Genomic DNA, 12,198 nt, shown 5'->3' with positions numbered 1-12,198 from the left:
ACTATCAAAGCTTACAAAGAAATCTGGACCTGCTGGGAAAACGGGCTGAGAGATAGCAAGTGGAATTTAATGCAGACAAGTACGAGATATTGCACTTCAGTGGGATCAACTAGGGTAGGTCTTACCTAGTGAACGGTAGTGTGGTAGAGCAAAGGGTTCTGGGAACATAGATCCATAATTCATTGAAAGTGGTGGCACAAGTGATGGAGTTGTAAAGAAAGCTTTTGGCACATTGGCCTTCATTGATCAATGTATTGAGTACAGGAGATGGGATGTCATGTTTAAGACATTGTTCAAGTCTAATTTGGAGTATTGTGTGTAGTTCTGATCACTTGCCTACAGGAAAGATATCAATAAAACTGAAAGAATGCAGAGACAGTGCACAAGGAATTTGCCAGGACTCGAGGACCTGAGTTCATTTCTTCACTCAGAGTGTGGAGCGAGCTGCCAGCACGTGATGGGTGTGGGCTTGATTTCAATATTTAATAGAAATTTGGGTAGGTGTGTGGAATGGGAGGGGTATGGGGGGCTATGGTCCAGGTGCAAGTCGATGAGACTAGGAAGATTAATAGTTAAACAAGGAGTAGATGGGCCAAAGACTCTGTTACTGTGCTCTGGTATTCTGGAACTCTGTGAATTGAAATGCCTAGATAGCATGGATGTGGTTCTGAGTCTAGAGCTAGAGGGCACAGCCTCAGAATAGGACATTCCTTTAAAATGGAGCTGAGAGACTGGAGATATCTGAGATGGCCAGTGCAAGAATCCAGCAGCTCTATCTTTTATGAAAAAGAAATCTGTTTTTTAAAAAGATTTTGAGGATTAGCTTTATTGTCATTGAAACATGCAGTGAAGTGTGTTGTTTGCACCAATGACCAACACCATCTGTGGGTGTGCTGGGGCAGCCCACGAGTGTGGCAGCATTTCTGGCATCAGGTTAGCACGTCTACATCTTGCTAACAGTAACCGGTACCTCCCAGACAGTCAAGGGGCGAATGTGTAAAATCATCTTACAGACAATGATGGAAACTGCTCATCACAGGCACCGTAAAGGATTACGTTGGCTTGCCACCCTATCGTGCACCCTGCCCTACAGGGTAGGTCCCCCTGCCCCACTATTGGTAACACAAGACAGAGAATGAAGCATCATTTGCCTTGATTGGCCATGACAATGCAGTTGGTCTCATCGTAACAGAGATATTCCTTCTGTTCTACTCATCCATCCCCCTCCCTCATTGCTACCAAACACTAACCCATCTTCTCTCGTTCCCAGTTTTGACCAAAGTCTTGGACCTGAAGTATTAACTCCACTTCACTCTCCACAAATGCTGCCTGACCCTCTGAGTGTTTCCTGATTGGACATGTCAGCAGATTAGGCCATTCGTCTCATCGAGTCTGCTTCACCATTTGATCATTAACCCTCTCAACACCAATCTCATGCCTTCTCTCTGTAAATTCTGATGTCCTGACTCATCAAGAACCAACCAACCAACCAACAACTGCTTTAAATATACTCAATGACTTGGCCTCCACAGCCAATGGTGACAATAAATTCCACAGGTTCACCAACCTCTAGCTAACTGCATTCCTCCTCAGTGCTGTTCTAAAGGGATGTCCCTCTATTCTGAGCCTGTGTTCTCTGGTCCTAGTCTCCCCCACTATAGGAAACATGCTCTCCACATCCACTCTATCAGTGTCCTCTGGTCCTAGACTCCCCCACTATAGGAAACATCCTCTCCACATCCACTCTATCTGTGTCCTCTGGTCCTAGACTCCCCCACTATAGGAAACATCCTCTCCACATCCACTCTATCAGTGTCCTCTGGTCCTAGACTCCCCCACTATAGGAAACATGCTCTCCACATCCACTCTATCTGTGTCCTCTGGTCTTGGACTCCCCCACTATAGGAAACATCCTCTCCACATCCACTCTATCAGTGTCCTCTGGTCCTAGACTCCCCCACTATAGGAAACATCCTCTCCACATCCACTCTATCAGTGTCCTCTGGTCCTAGACTCCCCCACTATAGGAAACATGCTCTCCACATCCACTCTATCTGTGTCCTCTGGTCTTGGACTCCCCCACTATAGGAAACATCCTCTCCACATCCACTCTATCTGTGTCCTCTGGTCTGAGACTCCCCCACTACAGGAAACATCCTCTCCACATCCACTCTATCTGTGTCCTCTGGTCTGAGACTCCCCCACTATAGGAAACATCCTCTCCACATCCACTCTATCTGTGCCCTCTGGTCCTAGACTCCCCCACTACAGGAAACATCCTCTCCACATCCACTCTATCTGTGTCCTCTGGTCCTAGACTCCCCCACTATAGGAAACATGCTCTCCACATCCACTCTATCTGTGTCCTCTGGTCTTGGACTCCCCCACTATAGGAAACATCCTCTCCACATCCACTCTCTCTGTGTCCTCTGGTCCTAGACTCCCCCACTATAGGAAACATCCTCTCCACATCCACTCTATCTGTGCCCTCTGGTCCTAGACTCCCCCACTATAGGAAACCTCCTCTCCACATCCACTCTCTTGAGGCCTTTCAATACTTAAAAGGTTTCAATGGGACTCCCCCCCCCCCCCACATTCTTCTAAATTCCAGTGAGTACAAACATCGAGCCATCAAACATTCATACATGATTGATTATGCGGTAATATTGACCACATGGTAATATTGATCGAGCGGGAATATTTAACGAGTGGGGATATTTAACGAGCGGGAATATTGCATTGTACTGCTGCTGCTAAGTTAACAACTGAATTGGACTGCAGCCGGTCTCTGGGAAAAACGCAGTGTCAGGATGTGAGGGGCTGATCTTTAACCTGCTGCTGTCACCAGAGTTTATTGACAGACCAGGAAGAGGGAGGTGTGGAGTGCGGGGTTTCAGGAGATGGTAACAGTAAAGTTGTCTCCCAATTATTTCAGGCACTGGAGAAATGCTTCCAGTGTGATTCTCGGACACCCTACGATCCAGCTTCGAGCAGAAACAGCCATCGCGTGGAGAATGTCATCTACCTGGCCGACCAGACTGGGGAGAGGACGTGGTGGCAGTCAGAGAGCGGTGAGTACAGGGAAAGTTCAGGGGATCCAGCACAAGGTGGCAGCAGATCAGACCCTCCCCCTGGGTACCAGTGTGAGTCACACCCTCCCTCTGTGTACCAGTGTGTCAGACCCCCCCCCAGTGGGTACCAGTGTGACTCACACCCTCCCCCTGGGTACCAGTGTGACTCAGACCCTCCCAGTGGGTACCAGTGTGACTCAGACCCCCCCCCCCAGTGGTTATCAGTGTGACTCAGACCCTTCCAGTGGGTACCAGTGTGACTCACACCCTCCCCCTGGATACCAGTGTGACTCAGACCCTCCCAGTGGGTACCAGTGTGACTCAGACCCCCCCCCAGTGGGTATCAGTGTGACTCAGACCCTCCCAGTGGGTACCAGTGTGACTCAGACCTTCCCAGTGGGTACCAGTGTGACTCAGACCCCCCAGTGGGTACCAGTGTGACTCAGACCCCTCACCCCCCAGTGGGTACCAGTGTGACTCAGCCCCCCCCCAGTGGGTATCAGTGTGACTCAGACCCTCCCAGTGGGTACCAGTGTGACTCAGACCTTCCCAGTGGGTACCAGTGTGACTCAGACCCCCCAGTGGGTACCAGTGTGACTCAGACCCCCCCCCCCAGTGGGTATCAGTGTGTCTCAGACCCCCCCCCAGTGGGTACCAGTGTGACTCAGACCTTCCCAGTGGGTACCAGTGTGACTCAGACCCCCCAGTGGGTACCAGTGTGACTCAGACCCCTCACCCCCCAGTGGGTACCAGTGTGACTCAGACCCCCCAGTGGGTACCAGTGTGACTCAGACCCTTCCAGTGGGTACCAGTGTGACTCACACCCTCCCTCTGGGTGCCAGTGTGACTCAGACCCTCCCCCACAGTGGGTACCAGTGTGACTCAGACCCCTCACCCCCAGTGGGTACCAGTGTGACTCAGGACCCCCCCCCCCCCAGTGGGTACCAGTGTGACTCAGACCCCCCAGTGGGTACCAGTGTGACTCAGACCCTCCCCCCCAGTGGGTACCAGTGTGACTCAGACCCTCCCCCCCCAGTGGGTACCAGTGTGACTCAACCCCCCCCCCCAGTGGGTACCAGTGTGACTCACACCCTCCCTCTGGGTGCCAGTGTGACTCAGACCCTCCCCCCCAGTGGGTACCAGTGTGACTCAGACCCCTCCCCCCCAGTGGGTACCAGTGTGACTCAGACCCCTCACCCCCAGTGGGTACCAGTGTGACTCAGACCCCCCAGTGGGTACCAGTGTGACTCAGACCCCTCACCCCCAGTGGGTACCAGTGTGACTCAGACCCCCCCCAGTGGGTACCAGTGTGACTCAGACCCCCCAGTGGGTACCAGTGTGACTCAGACCCCCCCCCAGTGGGTACCAGTGTGACTCAGACCCCCCCCAGTGGGTACCAGTGTGACTCAGACCCCCCCCAGTGGGTACCAGTGTGACTCAGACCCCCCAGTGGGTACCAGTGTGACTCAGACCCTCCCCCCCAGTGGGTACCAGTGTGACTCAGACCCCCCCCCCCCCAGTGGGTACCAGTGTGACTCAGACCCCCCAGTGGGTACCAGTGTGACTCAGACCCCCCCAGTGGGTACCAGTGTGACTCAGACCCCCCCCCAGTGGGTACCAGTGTGACTCAGACCCCCCCCCAGTGGGTACCAGTGTGACTCAGACCCTTCCAGTGGGTACCAGTGTGACTCAGCCCCCCCCAGTGGGTACCAGTGTGACTCAGACCCCTCCCCCCAGTGGGTACCAGTGTGACTCACACCCTCCCTCTGGGTGCCAGTGTGACTCAGACCCCTCACCCCCAGTGGGTACCAGTGTGACTCAGGACCCCCCCCCCAGTGGGTACCAGTGTGACTCAGACCCCCCAGTGGGTACCAGTGTGACTCAGACCCTCCCCCCCAGTGGGTACCAGTGTGACTCAGACCCTCCCCCCCAGTGGGTACCAGTGTGACTCAACCCCCCCCCCCAGTGGGTACCAGTGTGACTCACACCCTCCCTCTGGGTGCCAGTGTGACTCAGACCCTCCCCCCCAGTGGGTACCAGTGTGACTCAGACCCCTCCCCCCCAGTGGGTACCAGTGTGACAGACCCCTCCCCCCCAGTGGGTACCAGTGTGACTCAGACCCCTCACCCCCAGTGGGTACCAGTGTGACTCAGACCCCCCAGTGGGTACCAGTGTGACTCAGACCCCTCACCCCCAGTGGGTACCAGTGTGACTCAGACCCCCCCCCCAGTGGGTACCAGTGTGACTCAGACCCCCCAGTGGGTACCAGTGTGACTCAGACCCCCCCCCCCAGTGGGTACCAGTGTGACTCAGACCCCCCCCAGTGGGTACCAGTGTGACTCAGACCCCCCCCAGTGGGTACCAGTGTGACTCAGACCCCCCAGTGGGTACCAGTGTGACTCAGACCCTCCCCCCCAGTGGGTACCAGTGTGACTCAGACCCCCCCCCCCAGTGGGTACCAGTGTGACTCAGACCCCCCCCCCCAGTGGGTACCAGTGTGACTCAGACCCCCCCCCCCCCAGTGGGTACCAGTGTGACTCAGACCCACTCACTTCCATCTGGTCCCAAATGATCTACCCAAACTAGTTCTTCTGCAGCAATTGACAGGTCTAGTTCTGCATGAGCCGGAGATGAAGATAGTCCTCTCAGCCTATGCACATCCACTCTATTCTATTTGAATTCAGTAACTGTATTGTAACCCTTGACCTTTGTATGTCTTTTGTATTTGATTAAAGTTTTGAACATTTGTACTGAATGAACATGATAGTGGAACAGATTACTGGACACTCCAGCACTGCGGTTTGTGGGATCCCACTGTGCAATTATTGGAGGAGTGTCTATTTTAACTGTCCCCATACTTCACACTTGACTCAGGAAGTGTCTGCAGTGATCAGAGTTTGTAAACACACCCCTGATTCTGTGTGCTGTTGCCTGACAGCACTCTGTGACCAACATGGCTTTGTCAAACACCGGTGTGAACTCCGTAACAAATCCACACATCAGCCACGGTCTGGTTCGAAGTGGCACTTGGGGGCGGGGGAGGCGTGTGATTTACAGCCAGAAAGGAATTTCGAATGTGAGCGATTCCCGGTGGGATCCCGAATGTGAGCGATTCCCGGTGGGATCCCGAATGTGAGCGATTCCCGGTGGGATCCCGAATGTGAGCGATTCCCGGTGGGATCCCGAATGTGAGCGATTCCCGGTGGGATCCCGAATGTGAGCGATTCCCGGTGGGATCCCGAATGTGAGCGATTCCCGGTGGGATTCCGATCATCTGAGACACCAGTAAAGGCCAATCACGAGATTCCGCAGATGCTGGAAATCTTGAGCAACACACACAAAATGCTGGAGGAACTCCCCAGATCAGGCACCAGCAATGGAGAGGAATAAACAGTCAACATTTAACATTGAGCTATAGTCGATGAACAGCATCCAGATGTAGGTGTTTGTGTTGTCCAGGTGGTCTAAAGCTGTGTGAAGAGCCATTGAGATTGTGTCTGCTGTTGACCTATTGTGGCGATAGGCAAATTGCAGTGGGTCCAGGTCCTTGTTGAGGCAGGAGTTCAGTCTAGTCATGACCAACCTCTCAAAGCATTTCATCACTGTCGACGTGAGTACTACTACCGGGCGATAGTCGTTAAGGCAGCCCACATTATTCTTCTTAGCCACAGGTGTAATTGTTGCCTTTTTGAAGCAAGTGGAAACTTCTGCCTGTAGCAGTGAGAGGTTGAAAATGTCCTTGAATACTCCTGCTAGTTGGTTGGCACAGGTTTTCAGAGCCTTACCAGGTACTCCATTGGGACCTTCCATCTTGAGAGGGTTCACTCTCTTTAAGGACAGCCTGACATCGACCTCTGAGACAGAAGTCACAGGGTCATCAGGTGCAGTAGGGATCTTCACAGCTGTACTTGTGTTCTCCCTTTCAAAGTGAGCATAGATGTTGAGTTTATCTGGTAGTGAAGCATCACTGCCACTCGTGCTACAACACACACAAAATGCTGGTGGAACACGGCAGGCCAGGCAGCATCTATAGGGAGAAGCGCTGTCGATGTTTCGGGCCGAGACCCTTCCATTCATGCTATTGGGTTTCACTTTGTAGGAAGTAATGTCTTGCAGACCCTGCCAGAGTTGCCGTGCATCCGAAGTCACCTCAACTTCATTTGAAATTGTTTCTTCTTTCTCGAATTAGCCCTCCGCAAGTGATCCCTGGTTTTCTGGTACAGACCTGGGTCACCGGACTCAGTGCCACAGATCCAGCCCTCAGCAGACGATGCACAGAATGCACAGCAAGCTTCTGTAGGCACACACTCATCCACACAGGCTTAATATCACTGGCACACGCTGTGACGTTTGTTGTGATTATCACTTCAGACACTGCAATAATTGATAATAAAAACTGCATTACAGTAAGATATAAATATAATGTTGAGCAAAAAGAAGTGGTGAGGTGGTTCATGTGTCAGTGTCCATTCAGAAAGCTGTTCCTGAATCGCTGAGTGTGTGTCTTCAGGCTCCTGTACCTCCTCCCTGATGGCAGAGGGGAAGAAGCTGTTCCTGAATCGCTGAGTGTGTGTCTTCAGGCTCCTGTACCTCCTCCCTGATGGCAGTGGGGAAGAAGCTGTTCCTGAATCGCTGAGTGTGTGTCTTCAGGCTCTTGTACCTCCTCCCTGATGGCAGAGGGGAAGAAGCTGTTCCTGAATCACTGAGAGTGTGTCTTCAGGCTCCTGTACCTCCTCCCTGATGGCAGAGGGGAAGAAGCTGTTCCTGAATCGTTAAGTGTGTGTCTTCAGGCTCCTGTACCTCCTCCCTGATGGCAGAGGGGAAGAAGCTGTTCCTGAATCGTTGAGTGTGTGTTTTCAGGCTCCTGTACCTCCTCCCTGATGGCAGCGGGGAAGAAGCTGTTCCTGAATTGTTGAGTGTGTGTCTTCAGGCTCCTGTACCTCCTCCCTGATGGCAGAGGGGAAGAAGCTGTTCCTGAATCGCTGAGTGTGTGTCTTCAGGCTCCTGTACCTCCTCCCTGATGGCAGAGGGGAAGAAGCTGTTCCTGAATCACTGAGTGTGTGTCTTCAGGCTCCTGTACCTCCTCCCTGATGGCAGAGGGGAAGAAGCTGTTCCTGAATCGCTGAGTGTGTGTCTTCAGGCTCCTGTACCTCCTCCCTGATGGCAGAGGGGAAGAAGCTGTTCCTGAATCATTGAGTGTGTGCCTTCAGGCTCCTGTACCTCCCCCCTGATGGCAGAGGGGAAGAAGCTGTTCCTGAATCGTTGAGTGTGTGTCTTCAGGCTCCTGTACCTCCTCCCTGATGGCAGAGGGGAAGAAGCTGTTCCTGAATCACTGAGTGTGTGTCTTCAGGCTCCTGTACCTCCTCCCTGATGGCAGTGGGGAAGAAGCTGTTCCTGAATCACTGAGTGTGTGTCTTTAGGCTCCTGTACCTCCTCCCTGATGGCAGCGGGGAAGAAGCTGTTCCTGAATTGTTGAGTGTGTGTCTTCAGGCTCCTGTACCTCCCCCCTGATGGCAGAGGGGAAGAAGCTGTTCCTGAATCACTGAGTGTGTGTCTTCAGGCTTCTGTACCTCCTCCCTGATGGCAGAGGGGAAGAAGCTGTTCCTGAATCGCTGAGTGTGTGTCTTCAGGCTCCTGTACCTCCTCCCTGATGGCAGAGGGGAAGAAGCTGTTCCTGAATCATTGAGTGTGTGCCTTCAGGCTCCTGTACCTCCCCCCTGATGGCAGAGGGGAAGAAGCTGTTCCTGAATCGTTGAGTGTGTGTCTTCAGGCTCCTGTACCTCCTCCCTGATGGCAGAGGGGAAGAAGCTGTTCCTGAATCATTGAGTGTGGGCCTTCAGGCTCCTGTACCTCCTCCCTGATGGCAGAGGGGAAGAAGCTGTTCCTGAATAGTTGAGTGTGTGTCTTCAGGCTCCTGTACCTCCTCCCTGATGGCAGAGGGGAAGAAGCTGTTCCTGAATCACTGAGTGTGTGTCTTCAGGCTCCTGTACCTCCTCCCTGATGGCAGAGGGGAAGAAGCTGTTCCTGAATCACTGAGTGTGTGTCTTCAGGCTCCTGTACCTCCTCCCTGATGGCAGTGGGGAAGAAGCTGTTCCTGAATCACTGAGTGTGTGTCTTTAGGCTCCTGTACCTCCTCCCTGATGGCAGAGGGGAAGAAGCTGTTCCTGAATCATTGAGTGTGGGCCTTCAGGCTCCTGTACCTCCTCCCTGATGGCAGAGGGGAAGAAGCTGTTCCTGAATAGTTGAGTGTGTGTCTTCAGGCTCCTGTACCTCCTCCCTGATGGCAGAGGGGAAGAAGCTGTTCCTGAATCACTGAGTGTGTGTCTTCAGGCTCCTGTACCCCCTCCCTGATGGCGGAGGGGAAGAAGCTGTTCCTGAATTATTGAGTGTGTGCCTTCAGGCTCCTGTACCTCCTCCCTGATGGCAGAGGGGAAGAAGCTGTTCCTGAATCACTGAGTGTGTGTCTTCAGGCTCCTGTGCCTCCCCCCGGATGGTGGCAATGAGAAGAGGGTGTCTCCTGGGTAACGCTGTCCTCATTGACGGGTTTCACTTTTTGAGAGGTGCTGGGGAGGGAGGCTCGTACCCAAAATGGAGCTGACTGAGTTCACAACTCTATGTAACTTTTCCTCATCCTGTGCAGTGGCCCCCCCAGACCAGACAGGAATCAGCCAGTCAGAGTACATCCGTAGAAATCTGCAAGTGTCCTGACAAACCAAATCTCCTCAAACTCCTAACGAAATCTAGCGGCTGGTGTGATTTCCTTAATGCTGCATCGATATGCTGGACTCGGGATGGATTCTCAGAGATATTGACAGCCAGAAACTTGAAATCGCCAATCTTTCCAATTCTGACCCCTCTATGAGGATTGGTGTGTGTTCCCTTGTCTTACCCTTTCTGAACCACAATCAGTTCTTTAGTCTTACTGACCTTGAGTGCCAGGTTGTTGCTGCGACACCTCTCAAAGGCAAGAGGTTTCCAGTCTTTCTTTATACCATTGAGTGCAGGTACTGACCTGTAGGAAGAGAGCCTGCAGATGAGTGAAGTCAGTCAGAATCATGTATATTATCACTCATTTCTAGTCCTGACGAAGGGTCTCGGCCCGAAATGTCGACAGTGCTTCTCCTATAGATGCTGCCTGGCCTGCTGTTCCACCAGCATTTTGTGTGTGTTGTTGTTATCACTAATTTGTTGTTTTGTGGCAGCAGTACAGAGCAATACATAAAAATTACTGTAAGTTACAGGTCTCACTTCCTCTAAGTGGTGATCATAAACCTGACTGAGGTTCTGAGATTTCTGCGATGCTAACCAATGTGGAAGGGGAGGGTTAAAGGGTCAGCACAACATTGTGGGCTGAAGGGCCTGGACTGTTCTGTGTTTAACCTCAGAGCAAGTTTCCAGTCACTCCTCCCACTGAAGCACACACTCGGCCTCTGCAAGATTACAAAGTGATGACAGACGCTTGAGTGTGTGGTATCCGCTGTAGTCACTATTGTTTCTGGGTGATACATGATCATCAGAGTCAGAATCAGAGTTCATCCCGTTAAAGGCACTGAGAACTGATGTCACCTGATACCCGGAGCCCGCTGGGGCCAAGTTACCATCTTACCGTATCTCGTCTCCGCACACAGGTGAAGAGCAGGTGAGCATCCAGCTAAACCTGGAGGCCGAGTTCCACTTCACACATCTCATCATGAAGTTCAAGGTGAGTGTGCAGGGAGGGGGATGTGGGGGCAAGGTGGGGTCTGCCATCTGATACCTCAATTCTGTCACAGATTCCTGTGCTGCCTTTCTGTCTCTCTGTCACTCTCTCTCTCTCTTCCCTCCCCCTCCCTCTCTCTCTCTCCCCTCCTTCTCTCTCTATCTCTCTCCCCCTCCTACTCTCTCTCTCTATCACTCTCTCTTTAGCCCTCCCTCTCTCTCTCTCTCTCTCTCCCTCTATCTATAGCATTCCCCTCCCCCTTTCTCCCCCTCTGTCCCCCTCCTCTGCCCCAGCCTCAGGCTAAGTCTCCAGCAGTAAATTTATTGTCAAAGTACATATATATCACCATAGGCTACATTGAGATGCATTTTCTTGCGGGCATTTACAGGAAAATAAAGAACTATATGAGAACTTATGAAGAACTACAGAAAGACTCAAAAACAATCAATGTGCAAAAGAAGACAAACTGCAAATAGAAAATCCTGAGACAGGAATTGTAAAAGAGTTGTTGAAAGTGAGTCTGTAGGGCGTAGAATCAGTTCAGAGCTGTCAGTGAAGTTACCTACAAGGTTCAGGAGCCTGAGGGTTGTAGTGTAATACCTGTCCCTGAACTGGGTGGAGAGGGACCTATCTACACCCACTGCCTGATGGGGGCAGTGAGAGAGCGTGGCCTGGGAGCTGGGGTCCCTGATGGTGACCGAGAGAGAGCGTGGCCCGGGTGCAGGGGTCCCTGATGGTGAGAGAGCGTGGCCCGGGTGCTGGGGTCCCTGATGGTGACCGAGAGAGAGCGTGGCCTGGGTGCAGGGGTCCCTGATGGTGACCGAGAGAGAGCGTGGCCCGGGTGCTGGGGACCCTGATGGTGACAGTGAGAGAGCGTGGCCCGGGTGCTGGGGTCCCTGATGGTGACAGTGAGAGAGCGTGGCCCGGGTGCTGGGGTCCCTGATAGTGAGAGAGCGTGGCCCGGGTGCTGGGGGTCCCTGATGGGGGCAGTGAGAGAGCCTGGCCCGGGTGCTGGGGGTCCCTGATGGGGACAGTGAGAGAGCGTGGCCTGGGAGCTGGGGTCCCTGATGGTGACAGTGAGAGAGCGTGGCCCGGGAGCTGGGGTCCCTGATGGGGGCAGTGAGAGAGCCTGGCCCGGGTGGAGGGGGTCCCTGATGGTGACAGTGAGAGAGCCTGGCCCGGGTGCTGGGGTCCCTGATGGGGACAGTGAGAGAGCGTGGCCTGGGTGCTGGGGGTCCCTGATGGGGGCAGTGAGAGAGCCTGGCCCGGGTGCTGGGGTCCCTGATGGGGGCAGTGAGAGAGCCTGGCCCAGGTGCTGGGGTCCCTGATGGGGGCAGTGAGAGAGCCTGGCCCGGGTGCTGGGGGTCCCCGTTGGTGACAGTGAGAGAGCGTGGCCCGGGTGCTGGGGTCCCTGATGGTGACAGTGAG

The 12,198-nt window shown here is 53.4% G+C and overlaps 1 protein-coding gene across 5 annotated transcripts in view; it reads left to right on the top strand.

The window, feature by feature from the left end:
- Window positions 1-12,198, top strand: part of lamb2l (laminin, beta 2-like) — a 235,382-nt gene that overhangs the window by 67,322 nt on the left and 155,862 nt on the right. For all 5 annotated transcript variants that reach the window (XM_059943876.1, XM_059943875.1, XM_059943878.1 and 2 more), the window contains 2 exons: window positions 2,936-3,071; window positions 10,700-10,773. In XM_059943876.1, the coding sequence (XP_059799859.1) occupies window positions 2,936-3,071; window positions 10,700-10,773 (210 nt within the window). The remainder of the gene's footprint in view (window positions 1-2,935; window positions 3,072-10,699; window positions 10,774-12,198) is intronic.

The sequence above is a fragment of the Hypanus sabinus genome, chromosome 19, assembly GCF_030144855.1.
Source record: "Hypanus sabinus isolate sHypSab1 chromosome 19, sHypSab1.hap1, whole genome shotgun sequence".
Lineage (NCBI taxonomy): Eukaryota > Metazoa > Chordata > Chondrichthyes > Myliobatiformes > Dasyatidae > Hypanus > Hypanus sabinus.
This window is presented reverse-complemented; position numbering and strand designations above follow the sequence as displayed.